Consider the following 15,204-nt stretch of genomic DNA (forward strand, 5'->3'; position numbering starts at 1 on the left):
CAAAATACAAAGAATTTGCTAAAACAAAACATAAATCTTACCCTTCACCCTCCAATTCTTCTGAGGCAATGGGAAGGACCTAAGACCAAAAAAAAAAAAAGATTGCTTTTCAAGAATATGCTAAAATACTTTAGACCTTAAATGAATTATTCCTAAAATGAAAATAATTTTGAATGTGACCAATCTCATACAAAACCTTCTAGCCTTATTTTTCAATGCCCAGATTCTTGGGGATGTCCTGAACTCCTCTAACTCAGGGGTTGGCAAACTATAGCCCACGAGACAAGCCTGGCCCCGTGCCTGCTTATTATTGGCACACGGCCACACCCATTCATGGCGCAGCCTTTACGGTGCTTCTGAGCCCACAGTGGCACAGGTGAGTGGTCACAACAGAGACCGTCTGACCCCCAGAAGCCTACAATGTTTATTATTTGGCCCTTTACAGCACAAGACTGCTGACCCCTGCTCACCCCAAAGCTTCTCATTAGAAACTGAAGACACTGGCAGTGACTTTCCTGAAGAATTCTGAAAACTCATCTGTCTGTAGGAATCTGCGTACAAAGCGCATGGCAGATGTCTTTGGGGTATTTCTCTGAGCTCAGCTTGGCGGGCACGCTCCACTCCACCCAGTTCCTACCTCCACTGAGTTTCTGCTCCAAGCAAAGCTGACTGCGTATTTGTTAAATTTCACATTAGCCGCCCAAACACAGCCAAACATGTGCCAATGATGATCCCCTAACTTAAACCACAGGGAGAGCCCTCAGATGTTCTTTATTCCATTAAGGATCCCACCCCAGGCATTCCACTGGCTTTTCCCTCCTGTCCAGACCCATGTAAGTTAAATTCACAGGATCACTGACTCAAGCTCCAAATTCTGTTACTATTCCAGTATCCTTTAAATGAGATAAGATACAAATAGATAAATCCACCCAGAATTAACTTGCCAGGTCTTGTACTGGGGTTCCACCAACAACGCTTACACATACTTGACCGCACGGACATCATGTTGCCCAAACCGAACACTCCAAAGAGCTGACACCTAACACTGGCCAGACCTCACGACGTTTTGGCTTCTGTTTGCCATGAACGATGCCAAAGCCTTTCTTTCTGCGGAGTTTCACTTCCTTGCAGCCACCCTGGGATCCTGGTTACCTACGTGAGCGCCCCGCTGAAGGTTGGCGAAGTGCACGTCAGGAATGAAGAGGACAGGCTGCGTGTCGAGATCAATGAAGGGCTTGAAAACCGTGATATCCATTCGTTTGTGAGAGGGAAGCAGCGGTACTTTGACATCAGAAACTTAAAAAAAAAAAATGAGGACACCACAGTCAACAGCTTACATACGCAGACTGGAGGCAGGCCACAGAGCATTTCCCTCACTGTTTAAGAAACTTAGATTGTAGAAGAATATCAAATACAGGTCATGCTGCCTGAACTGAGAAAAATCACAGCTTATGTGAAGGAATAGGTTGTTTGTATTTGCACTAAAATCAACTGCGCATCTCAGGAGAGAAAAAGCCATCTTTAAGCACACACAGACACACAACCTGAGATCCAGAACAGAGGCAAAGCATGCTGAGTTTCTGCCTGAAAGGCTAAAACTTATGATTGTATAAATATAATTTGGAAGTAATTTCACCCCCGCTCTCCTCATTAGATAATTTGTTCTGACAGCGATGTACGCTTGAATTCAGAACACGAACCTCAACTTCAGACCCTCATCTTCAGAACCGAACCTCAGGGAGGTTGAGAGTCAGCATGACTATCTAACTCTTATTAATTGAATTACAGACTCCATCAGCCCCCACCCTGCGGTGCTTAGTGACGAGCTTTCCTAGCCAGTTAGCTGCTCTCTGAAGTGACGTCGTGAGGCTGCAGCGTGATGCCAGCGAGAGAACCCTGACTGTTGCACTCAGGCCCACGTCTGCTGGGCGCCAGACACGAAGAGGACAGGCGCGGCCGCCCGCACACTGTGGATGAAGCGCTGCCTGCACACAGCAGCTTCCTTTTTTTTTTTTTTTCCTTTTAGCTGAAAGCTACAGGATTTTGTGAACATGAATGCTGGTCACATTAAAAAAGAAAAAGAAAAAAAGCTTTCCCAGTGCCATGTCCAAACAGAAGCCCTACAGATTCTGCAAATGTCAGAATACTCAACATAAGACCACCACACTCATTTGGAATGAAGACAACCCGAATTCCAAAGAGTGTTATTCTTAAAAACCTAGACAAGTTCCAATTTCATCATGAGCTATTCGGGCGGACTGTGTGTTATTTTTCAGGACTGGAGCCAGCAACCTGAACCAGAACTGACAGGCAAAATCGTCTGAACTCTGGAGAAACTCAGGAATCCTTCCTGCAGTTCCCCAGAAAATGACTTAGTTCAGCCCTCACCTGTCCTTGTACCTGGTTAAAGGAAGCAAAGCTACCACCTCACAGCAGTAAAGAATATCCACTACTCTATCTTCTGCTTGAAGCCTTCAAGTCACTGTTCTGAACGGAAAAGGTCTAAAATGCTTGGTGAAAACACTTCTACTTACAGGCATTCAACTGGGAGCTGGGGTCAGTACACTTGCCTTTTCTTTTGCTTTGTTTTCGTTCTTCATCCCTGATTTTCCGTTCAGCTCCCTAGGTCAAGAGAAGACAAGACACGGTGCTGTTTATCTGATCCTCTTGAAAATATTTAACTCTTATCCTGACCTATGGGGGGAAAATATCTCCTCTTTGGACATAAGCTGCATTGCTTATTATACTCATGAAGCTTATCACAGTAGTTTCCTCTAAAAAGCCCATTCTTAAAACTATTTTTAACTATATGAAATCACAGGAAAACACTTATTCAAAAAACAAACAAATAGGGCTTCCCTGGTGGCGCAGTGGTTGAGAGTTCGCCTGCCGATGCAGAGGACCCGGGTTCGTGCCCCGGTCCGGGAAGATCCCACATGCCGTGGAGTGGCTGGGCCCGTGACCCATGGCCGCTGAGCCTGCACGTCCGGAGCCTGTACTCCGTAACAGGAGAGGCCACAACAGTGAGAGGCCCGCATACCGCAAAAAAACAAAACAAAACAAAACAAATAGAGCAAAATTCCCCTCAACAATGGACGTGGCCAGGTTAAATGGAAAGTTAAGAAAATCCATTAATGTACCACACACTGGCTTCAAAGACAAGTGACTTTTCTCGTTGTCTATTAACAAGAAAATGAACGAAAAAACACAAGTTAACCCTGCTTTGAGTGTACTTTCCTGTATGGGCAATGTGGTCACCGAAAACTGATTTTGTCCAAGGACTTGGCATCTACTAAGTGACAGATAGGACCACCTGTGACTCACAAAAGCAAACATTTAACTAGAAATCTGCAGTCACCTAAGAGAGAAAAAGCATGCTCCCAGGCCTACAAAGAGGACATAGGTACACAGTGTGCTCCAACCACCCAGAGAACGGCACTGCCACACAGCTGAACCCACAAGCCTGTTAGTAACAAGCACGACCTGAAAGTAAGCAAGCAAGTGCAATAAAAACAAAACTATTCATTAGTCATTTTGCTTGACCTACTGGCATTTTTTCTGGATGACGTAGATTTCTTTACAAAGTTATTCAGGTATGAACTTACTTGACTTAAGGTGACTTACTTTTCTGTAAATAAATTCCCTAATAGCAAAGAGAGGCAGTAAAAATCATCCCACTGATTTTGGCACTATTGTACAACAAAACCACATTTTAAAATACGGAATACAAAACCCCCTTCTGCCTTTTAGAAGGTGTTGCTCCACTAATGTACCAATAAACATACAACCTGCTTATCAACATTGCTACGTGATACTGACGCAAACATCACCTCCCTGACGGAGGAGAACAGGCAGACATCACCAGTCTCCTCGAGTTACCGACTGGAGTTGGTCGGTATCTCTCAGGTCCTTCTAACAGTCTAACGATAACTTCATGTAGATGGTAAGTTATATTCCCTAAAAGGAAGTTTTACAAAACAGGACACTTTCCTCCTTATTTATCAGCTACATCTACAAAGAATGAGAAGGGGCTTTTGCTTCCACTCAAGATTTACCCTCTGCTCAGAAACAACTGGCAGAACGACAAAGTGCATGAAACAAGGATTCTGAAGGCCCCAGCCACCAGGCAACAAAGAAGAGCAATTCCCTAGAAACGGGAAACCAGTGAGGCGAGACCCCCAGGTGCTGAGCACCCTCCAGAGTTTCCAGGCTGCGGCCCAGGGAGCCAGATTCCTCGGAATGAGAAGGCAGAGGCGAAGCAGAGAGATCAAGGCGGCAGGCAAAGTGGCAAAGAGGAAAGCTGGGAGAGAAAGAACCCTGGATGTCTTCAGAGGGCCCCACACACTCAGCAGAGCACCGAGAGCGCACGGTGTGAGGAAGCCACCCACAGTCGGGGAGCAGAAAACATCTGAAAAGACTAGGCCAGGGCCAGAAGCAGCGCCCGATGCCAGCGATCAGGCTGGAAAAACGGATAATTCACGGGCACTGGGTAGAAGAGCCAGGAAGAGCTCGCCTCAGCCGTGGGGAAGAACGGCCTGACACTGAGTGCTGCTCCAGACACGCCCAGCAGCCGGCAAACGGGACACCTGGGAAGGTCAGCCTGTTTCCAAGGAACTTCACTAGATCTCAGGACAAGGCTCAAGAAGATGCACAGGATGACAGAAACATCCAGCACCCAACAAGGTGAAACTCACACGTCTGGTGTCCAGTGAGATGCCAGGCATGCGGGGAGGCCGGAGACCAAGAGTGAGGAGGATGTGACCAAAGCACTGAAACAGCCCAGAACTGACACGGAAACCAGACATGAACACGGTCACCGGGGCCTCAGTCCACGTGTTCAAAAGCCAGTGGACGGCTTCCCTGGTGGCGCAGTGGTTGAGAGTCCGCCTGCCGGTGCAGGGGACACGGCTTCAAGCCCTGGCCCGGGAAGATCCCACATGCCGCGGAGCAGCTAAGCCCGTGCGCCACAACTACTGAGCCTGTGCTCCAGAGCCCGCAAGCCACAACTACTGAGCCCGCGTGCTGCAACTACTGAAGCCCACGTGCCTAGAGCCCGTGCTCCACAACAAGAGAAGCCACCGCAATGAGAAGCCCGCGCACTGCAAAGTAGAGTAGCCCCCGCTTGCTGCAACTAGAGAAAGCCCGGGCGCAGCAACGAAGACCCAATGCAGCCATAAATAAATAAATAAAAGAAACAGCAGATGTCAGAAAACATTTTAAACGGATAAAACTTTAATTTCTCCCTAGATTTTTAAAGAAAGAACATGGACATCGCAATAGTTTGTCTTTTGGCTAAAAAGAAGAATGTGGTATGAAGGAAAGAGATGTGACTTAGGGTCAGAAATCCCTGCTCTACAGCAGATGTAACTTGTCATTTGTAAAATGCAGTGCATGTTAAAGCACTGCGGTGGGTAGACTAACGCCCCTCAAAGCTGTCCACGTCTGAACCCTCGAACCTGTGACTCTGTCAGCTTACACAGCAAAGGAGAAGGAGGCTGCTCCCCAGCTGACTTTAAGGCAGCAAGAGTCTCCTGGGGCACCTGCGTGAGCCCAATCTAATCACAAGGGTCCTCAACAGCAGGCGAGCCAGAGGAGCACGTGTGAGGATGGCTCTGAAGATGGAAGGGGCCATGAGCCAAGGAACGCGGGCGGCCTCTGGAAAGCAGAGAAGCAAGGAAACAGGTTCTCCCCTAGAGACTCCAGAAAGGAATCAGTCTTCCAACACCTTGATTTTAGCCCAGTAAGGCTTGGGTCAGACTTCTGACCTACAGAACTGTAAGATGATGGATGTGTGTAGTTTTGAGCCACTAAGTTCGTGGTAATTTGTTAACAGCAGCAGAGGACTAATACACCTAGCACATTATCAGGCACATGGCCAGTACTCGGTAAACATCGCTGAGCCTGGGTGTTTGAGGGAGTCCTCTGGGCCTGGAGGGCCTCAGGCTCATCCACGTAGGGCCGCATGCTTGCTCTGTGCACCCAGAACACAGGCCAGGATACCAGACCCCTGATGGCAAATACACTGCCAGTTTCCTAGTACCTTCTAAAAATCTTAATAACAGAGAGGTTTTAATAGGATGAAAAGAGGAGACGGGCAAAAACAATACAGTCCGATATTTCCGAGTGGGGAAAGTCAGAGTCTTCTTCAATCTTAGTTCAGCAGACGGCTCCGCCCCATTCTTGAGGATACCACTGTCTCCAAACCCCAAACCAGCGTGGGCCTATAGCTTCTCTCTGGATTTAATCCAGCTGAGCCCCTCGCTCTGCACCTGGCAAAAGTGCACATCTCTTCTCCAGAAAAAAGGGCGTCATACCAGAGAACAGAAATGACACTGACATCATTTGGGCCTGTGCTCTCTCTTCCTGCCTACCTGCTGCTGTCAAGAAGAATCTGCAGCTCACTTTCTCCTACCTTAGTGAGCTGGCTGACAACTTGCCAAACAGCCTGGAGGGAGGTGAGCCAGTGATAACACAGGCGCAGAGTCCTCAGACCCAGAGCTCAGGAAGAGCTCCAACACCGCAGCCGTGGCCTGCAGGTCCCCGTAAGCTGAGGGGCCACCAAGGATTGGGTGCAGCTGGCATGAGTCCCTGTGTGCCACCCTATCGGACACGCCTGAGAAAATAAATGTGCTCATCGACCCCTCCAGTTTTTCAGTCAAAAGGAGATTATTTTTCTCCCCTATATAATGTGATTTTGCGTGGCTAAAACATGAATTGCTTATTTAAAATAAGCTATTTTATATTATCAGCAATACATTCTTATTGAACTTAAGCAGCTCCTGGTCTTTTCCTGTGAGGAAGAGTGCCCCTTGCACGCTGTATTCTAAGTGTCCCTGCCGAGTCGGCAGCCTTACCTTGTCACAGAAGACTTTTATCTGGCAGTACGCCCGATGCACAGGCTTGTTGCTGCGGTTGTTATAGCTATAGGTGTCAATCTGAATGTTCAGAGGCAACCCCTTCACACCTTTCTGAGAAGAGAAATCTGTGCTTAAGCAGTTCACGGAGATGAAAACCTGCAAAGCAAAGAAAAGGTTCTGTAAGCACCAGGCACTGATGGTCAACCTCTGCACAGCTTGTAAAAACAGTAATGTCACCGAACCTATCCAGATATGTTCTAAATGAGAGCTCAGCTTCTTGTTTAAAAGATTTTTTAAAGAGGTAACAAAGGGTTTATTTTAAAACCACCTTTGGTCATAAGAATGCAGACCTTAAAGGGAAAAGACAGACAGCAGCTTTGACCCCCTGCCAGTTCTCCCCCAGAACACTTATTTAGTATCACACGGTGGGGCTGAGGCTGGCTGTCTTTCTTGATGTCATTTTTGAATGTTCCAAATGGTACACATTCTCTTTGCAGCTGTGTTAGAGCTTGCAACAAACTCTTTGGGGATCCGCCTGTCTTTATGTCTACACCACCTCCTAGGATGACCTGTAACATCTATGTCCAAATATTCTGGAATTTAGGTAACTGTTCCTTAGAGAGACCCAGGTGAACCTTGTACAGATCACGAACACGCTCCATTCCCCACGCCCCCGCCCTGCCCCGTGTTTGTGATCCTGGATTTTAAGCTCTCCACGCTTGGTCATAGGTTTTTGAGCTCCCCGTCAATGCTTTAGTTTTAGAATTTATTTCTGATGCATGAGCACCACATAGTGGGTATTATTGGAATTACAGTTTTTAAAACCGGTTGGCACATTTCAAAGACCCTAGACCCTTACTCTGGATTCCTGCCAGACCTGCACGAGGTGACAACCCTGAAGCCCTAACAACCAAGAACAGATCCGCCACAGTCGTGCGGGGCGCCGCTGGCTGAAGCAAGACCCAGAGAGGGAGGGAGACGTTGCAGTCAGCACAGGGGGGAAAACCTGTAAGAAGGTAAGATAAGAGAGCACAGAGTGGGAACAGAGGGTAAGGAGAAAAACATTCTAGCCACAGGACAAAGAACGCTCTCCAGAAGGTATGCAAAATGCTGAACCAGGGTTTCTATTCTTGTTCTAGTCTATATACTGTTTTTAAGTAGGAAGAGACCAAAACATCCTAAAAAGACTGAGAACTTGTCCAAATCCCTCACTCGCCCCCCCGCCACCCCCGCTCAGCCCCGTCCGCCCTCTCAAGCCGAGGACGCGCTGGCAGCGTGGCCCTGCTTCCCCTCTGTCCTTGTCCCTCTTCCTGCTCCTGTCCCCTCCTGTCCCGGTCCAGTCCCCTCCACAGCTCCTCTCTGCTGCTCTCCATCTAAAGGTCCGACTCAAGGCCCTGCTCCCAGACTGTCTGCATTCAGCCCGCTGTGACACGGAGTCGACAGCACTGAGCTGTCGTGCTGGGCATGCACCTTACACACGTGACCTGGTGTCGTCAGCACAGCCTGGAGGGCCTGTTATCCTCTGTTTACAGGTGAGGCCTGGAGAGACTTTTTAAACTGTCCCCAGGGTAGAAAGCAAAGGGCTGCGATTCATATAAAAGACTTTCCCCCTTCACTCCTGGCTGCCTGTTTCCCAAACCAACTTTTTATCCTATAGACAAATCACTTGGCTTTTCTTTACTACCTGGAATGGTTTGCCATTTTTATATGTGTATGTTTTATGTCCCTGACTAGATCGTAAATACTCAGCAGGCTGGGTCCATTTCTCCACTTGACACGGTTCCTGATCTAGGACTGCCTTATCTTACCTATGATTTTTTCTTTTCATTTAAGTAATTTTCAGCAAATAAGCAAATTGCTCTAATTTTTTAAATACATAAATCTAGATATGTAGGCAAAAGTGGCACACATGAATTTCAAATCCACTACAGAAACTTCGTGCTTTGACTTTATATCTTTTCCTATACGTTTTTTAAAAACCGTTTCATATATAATCCATAAATCAAAGTTAAAAAGATAGTCTATGGAATAGATGAAAGAAGGACAAACAGAAAGGCAGACAGAAAGACAATAGTTCACGCAAACAACTGAGCACATAAAGTAACCAAACCACCACATTTTTCATTTTACAACTAAATGGAAAATCTGAAATTTTCTCCATCATTCCAGGCCACCCGGCTCGATTCCTAACTCAAAAACAGGTGCCTGGGAAAGTTACACTTTACCCTCAACAATTCCAGGAAGTCTCTGACCCAAAGTGGTATTCCCTTTACAAGAGGATTTCATGGTAATCCAACCTAAAACCTAACCTGCCCTTGCTTCCCAGTGTCAAGTTTCTATTCAAAGCAGAAAAATAAGCAGGAGCCAGATCCCAGGATCAGTATAAACACGGAGCCTTCAGAAAGGCATTACTCTCACTGTTATTCATGATCACTTACAATTGCTTTCTTATGGACATGCTTCTCCTATTTTCATATCAACTCTTTCTAAACCTGGCGGTGTTCTAAATGTGTCAGAGAACGGGTACGGCGTCCCTAACTCAGCATTAAAAAAGTGCCACCTTCTCTAGCTAAACACACAAACATACCAGTGAACAGTGAACGGGCTGTGCGGTATCTAGGCCAGGGACACGAGGTACAGCAACGGTGGGCTGAAGCCCTGCAGGAGAAAAATGGGGGCGGCACAAGAACAAGCCGGACGGTCACAGGGACAGCTGGCCCTGAGGGGGACACCAAAGGCTGGCAAGGGTGCAAGATGCCTGATATATGTTCTAGCAAGAGGTAATGTGATCAGCAGGAAAGGCTTTGGTCTGAGAAGGAAAACGCCTAAGTTTTGGTCCCAGCTCTGTCACTAACTGTGCTGTGATGTGGGCAAGGGTCCCCCACTGTCAAACACAGGGTTGGATTAGACGACGATCTCTAGATGACTTTTAACTGCAGTCCCAGCATACTTACACTGAAAGATGATGAATCCTATATCCCTACTCTGTATTTCTAGTGACAATAATTTTGTGTAATACGTTGATCAATCAACTTTTTACAAATCGTGTTCTTTTAAGAGTACCATGTGAAGTTGCCACTTAAAGTTATCATACTAGCTACCTGTATAAAATTAAGAATCTTACAAAGCAGTGGTTCTCGAAATGTGGCCGGAGCATAATCCTGCCTGGGAGCTCGAGTGCTTCACACCCTGACTCACCTGGAATCCCCGGGCTGTCAGCCTGTACCGGAGACGGTGACGGTGAGGCCACGTCTACAGTTCCTGCTCCCACGCCTGGGGTGGGTTTCGGGCTCGAGAACTGTCTTAGGTCCTCCCTGGGTAATTCTCGTGATCGGCCAGGATAGAAACCACTGCCGTCAAGTAATTAATCTTCTATGTACTTACAAACTTTGAGCGATCAAAGATCTCCTTTGGCTCCAAAACTCTGAGGTTATTAAAACGAGTCCCAATATATGGTTTCCTTTCTTGAAAGAGTTCCGATGTGCTTACATGTATTTATATGTATCCCATCAGGTTGTTTTTAATTAAAAAAAATTTTTTTACAGAGGTACAGCCCTATCAAATAAGAATAATATTCATTTAATCAAAGGAAAGATAAAGATGAAAGCATCTGCTCAACTTTGCTATTCAATAAGGTCGTGTAAATTCTCAAGAACTCCTACTTTAGAAGACAGAGACCAGGAAAAAACCTATTAAAAGCCTGTCAGACTTCACTTCTTATGTTTAACCCTCACGGGACGTTTGGTTTTCATGGGGGTTGACGTGTGTGGATGAACTGTGCGTTCGGGTATGAGACTGGCCGGTGGCGTCGTGCCCGCAGAGGACAGATACAACGTTCAAGCAGCCATTCCTGTTCCTGGGGCCTGGTACACAGCACACGCTCAGCACACAGGTTTTTAGCAAGAGGAGGAAGATGCCGAGGGAGCAGTGAACAAACACGACCAAGAAGAAGTTCAATGCGGACACCTAAAGCACTTTCTCGTATTTATCTACATCAGCAGTGGGTCACCTTTTTCTGCAAAAGGGCCTGATGGGAGTTTTCGCCTTTGTGGGCCACATGCAACCACCCAACTCCACAGTAACGGTGCGAAAGCCGCCACAGATGATACATGAACAGATGTGGGTGGCGGTATCTTGAAAAATCATTATTCACATAAACAGGCCCCTGGCTGGCCAGGGCCTGAGAGCTGTAGTTTGCTGACCCCCCGAGCTACACCATTCTCTAAGCTGCCGGGATAGTAACTGATCCTTACGACATCACAATGTGGTAAAAACAGCGAGGAAGCACTACCCCCACTTTTTGTAGTTCAGTATTTCCACTCTCCCCGCAGGTGACCTCCTGAGAAGATACCCGCTATGGACTTCCCATTAGTGTGACCTTCACCCACACACCCACACTCTTGATCAATGCAGCCCACGCTCGTGGACGGACTACACTAAGTTCTGCTGGAGAAGCTCAGTCAGTGTCTGTGAATCTTTATTTAGGAAGGTGACAATCTTTAATCAGCAGCACCCAAAAGAGGGAGAGAGCAAGTGTAGGACACGAGGCAGAGCTGTGCTCTGGGTCCTGGGGCAGCAACACGGCGGATGTCTTCTGCTCCTCACCGTGTTAACACCTGGACTGGGTTCTACCTTGGGTGACTTGGCCTTGACTTGGCCTTGGACAACAGGCCAAGTCACCCAACTCTGGATAAAACAAATGTTCAGACCATACTCATTGTGCAGAGAAATATTTTCTATAGTGAGATTACAGAAAAACTCCAATATCACCTACAGAAGGTGGGAAAGAGGTGAAAAGGAAGATGGATTATTACACATCCAACTCCTCTTCTATACAACACACGTGTGTGTGCATCCACACACACAGCCACACACACATACACACTTAAAACGCCTTATTTCTGAAGTCTGAGAGTAGGCTGAAAGATACACAACCTTCCTTCTCTAGAATGACATAAATAAAGACCTTTAAGAACTCAAGTAATGACCTTTTCTCTGTTTTCATACTTCCTTGCCACTTATTTGGAGAAAAAGTTTGATTTTATTCAAATAATTGGAACAAATCTCAAAAGATGAGCAACTAGTGTTCCCACCTAAAATCACTAGAGAGAAAAAAAAACTAACCACAAAAAACCCTGCTCAACAGGTGGAAAGATGCTCGGCAAGATTCCTCTTTCAACGTCCAGCCCATTTTTCTAAGACAGTTCCTCATTCTTGGCCAAGAATTCACGCACTTAGAACTTCTCAAAAAATTTAATTTTGTTTTCATGCACTTAGAATTTTTCAAAAGATTTAATCTTGTTTTCAAACCTCAGTTTGAAAATGAGAAAAAAACAACAGAATAAAGATTTACATTATCAAAGGAGTAACTTGTATAGATTTTTTTCATTCCAAATGTTTATAAGCACAGAACCAACAAGAAATCAGATCTTGAACTAATTTATGATGATTTTTCCAGGAAGCATTATGGCAGCCGCACAATACTGTTCACCAGCCAGCTGCTGTGTCCACTGTTACTCCTCAAATGGAAAGAAAAGGAGAAGAAAGACACAGGGAACTAGTCTGCTCAAAACACAGGTCACCATCAGCAGTTCATTTCCCAGTCGTAGAGTGAAAGCAACTGAGAACAAATTTTATAAACCCCCAAGTCGCCTGTTCTTTGGGGGCTTTACCATCAATACCACAAACCAGGGCACAATTCCAGAAAACGTATGGAGTCTCTAGTCTAAAGGGAGTAGTCAGATGTATGAGCTTTGACAAGTGAGTTTCATTTGTGGGGAGATATTCTAGAAATAATTTTTCACCCACCTAATTCACAGGAAGAAAGCATTAACAATGCACTTGGAATTCATCAGGAAGAAGTTACAAAAATTATAAGCAGGTGAGTCAGAAGCTAAATGATGAAACTGACTAACTTAAATACACTAGGATAATTTTCATAAATAAAAAGGCGGTTCCTTTTCAAAAAGTTACCACAACAGTAATACTCATTCTATATTATTATTCCTGTACAAGAACCTGACAGCCAAATAATATAGTTTTAATTTTTTTCCCCACTGAGAGATTTAGGTGGAATTTTACACATTATTATAACATTGCTTCTAAAATGGTGAAAATCATTTCCTTTGACTTCCACAATATGGTTTTCTCAATGAGTGGAATAAAAAATTTCAAAATGTGAACCTTTAGATTCACTAAGAACATTATATGAACCACTCTTATGACAGTTTAGATAAAGTTTTCTTTTTAATTAAGTTTTTTTAAGGGATAAAGTTTTCTTTTTAAGGGCTCTGATGTTTACACTACAATAGAGTAACAAAGCATAATGCTCATACGAGGGAGAGGCCACAGGCGTTCAGCCACATAATGTCACCTCAGTGACCGGGACAACTAAGTCATAAGCAACCTGCAGTGCTTCTCCAGAGTCTGAAGGAAGGGACCCAAATTCTTAAGGCCCTCCAAAACCCAGCTCCAAACTCCCATTCTAGCTTCACACCTGCTTTACAGGAATTTTTACACACACTTTGGGGATCTTTATTTTCTCTGCCCCTCAATTTAAAGTAAATTTTATTCCATTCTCTACTGACATCTCTCTTATAAATAAAGACCTAGTAACAGCTGATATAACTTCTCTGAGATGCGTTCTCTAACTACCCCAAAAGAATTACAACCCTGTTTTACTATCTATCACATTGTAGTAAGTAGCCTTGCCCCCAGCACCCTGTGGCCCTACTGTGAGCTTCTATTTCAGGCCAAGGGCCTGGTATCCACACCCCCGTCACCTCTACTGAACACTTGGTCACTCTGTCACACTGTGATTATAAGTGCTCTAAGCCCCTTGATGGCAGGAATTATGTGACCCATTTTAAAAATTTCTTCCAGTGTTTAGTATATTTTTTGTATTCTCCTAATGCCTATTGCTACTAAATGGTACTGAATTAAAAGCTGGTAATGAGAGAGAGAAAAACCGTAGGTATATAGAAACCCAGCTATTAACTCCAAATCTTAATTTAACAGCTTCAAATCCTCACAGAACTTTAGATACACACAACAGTGCTCCCTCAAAAAAAAACAAACGAAAAGACTCGACAAAAAAAAAAGAGCTAATATAAATTTACATAAATTAACCCTTCTTTCTTCTGGCCTCTAGGAGAGCGCCCTTTAAACAGTAAAATGGCTACAGATCAGGAAAAGAAACGAAAAAAGAGAGGCTGCTTCCCTGACATTAGGCAATCACCAAACACCAGTATCACCACAGAATCTTAATCACTCATTCTTACTCAACAATTTTCAGTCGCTCACCACTGCCTATGTAATAGACTAAATTCCTCAGCAGTCAAATGCCGTATGTGATGCAATCCGCCTTTCCAGCCATATTTTCCACCACCTAGAGCAGCACTTCTCAAATGTGAATAATACACGTATCCTTTTTAAAAGAGGAAAAAAAGTTCCTCAACCCCTAAAAACATATCCAGTCCTAGTCTGAGAAATACGACTCTATTCAAACAGCTACATAATGTTTGATCACACAGCACCCTAAGGATTCACCTGGACTTTATCTATCTCAAACCTAACACCTAAGCACAAACACTAGCACTGAAGCCTCCTGGCAGCAACTGGCACCAGAATATACTTGTGATTTTAAAAGTCTAATCACTGAATTGAAAATGCAAAGAAATTCCAACCCCAATATACTTGGTCCACAGTCCCAAGGGTTTGAGACGAATCATTTACAGGGAGACGTCCAAGGTCCTCACTAGGTGCACCACAGGGCCTTCAGGATCTGGTCACCCACTTGCCTTGGATGTCCAGCCCCGATCTGAGCTCTGTACTCACACACATCCAGTTTATAGGCTCGTTCTGGGCTCTGAATGCTCAGTTAGTTCTTATCCTTTAGGACCCACTCAAGTGTCACCCTTGAGAAACCTTCTCTGATCTTCCTATTCCAAGGTAAGTTCTATTCCTCTGTGTTTACTTTTATCACTGTAAGTACTAGAATGGCAATCTTCTCCACTAAATTTTGAATTTCCTGAGAACTGGGCCACGTCCCACTCACCTTTACATTCCCAAGGCATCCTTGCAGTGCCTGGCCAATAAGAAATACGTGTTCACTGAATGAAGGACCCCAAATTCATAAACTCCAGCCAAATAAAACTACATGCTGCTATGATCTCTGAGTTCCATTTACTGTACTCTTGCAGTGTACTGACTCTTTGGCCCTCAAAACAACCTATGAAATTGGTTCTACTCTGACCCCATTTCACAGATGAAGTTTAGAGGTTAGGTAACTTGCTGCCCAAGTTCACAGGTTATTTATGATCACATCCTTCCTCCAAGCAGATGTGAA

General features: G+C 45.1%; 1 protein-coding gene across 2 annotated transcripts in view; it reads right to left on the reverse strand.

The window, feature by feature from the left end:
- GRHL1 (grainyhead like transcription factor 1) overlaps positions 1 to 15,204 on the reverse strand; it is a 45,993-nt gene that overhangs the window by 7,946 nt on the left and 22,843 nt on the right. The window contains exons 9-12 of one of the 2 annotated variants that reach the window (XM_060027106.1): positions 6,855 to 7,013; positions 2,571 to 2,622; positions 1,157 to 1,296; positions 42 to 79 (exon numbers count right to left, since the gene is read on the reverse strand). In XM_060027106.1, the coding sequence (XP_059883089.1) occupies positions 42 to 79; positions 1,157 to 1,296; positions 2,571 to 2,622; positions 6,855 to 7,013 (389 nt within the window). Of the gene's footprint in view, positions 1 to 41; positions 80 to 1,156; positions 1,297 to 2,534; positions 2,623 to 6,854; positions 7,014 to 15,204 lie in introns of both variants that reach the window. The other variant, XM_060027105.1, reaches the window with a different exon arrangement.

This window comes from Delphinus delphis, chromosome 12, assembly GCF_949987515.2.
Source record: "Delphinus delphis chromosome 12, mDelDel1.2, whole genome shotgun sequence".
NCBI lineage: Eukaryota > Metazoa > Chordata > Mammalia > Artiodactyla > Delphinidae > Delphinus > Delphinus delphis.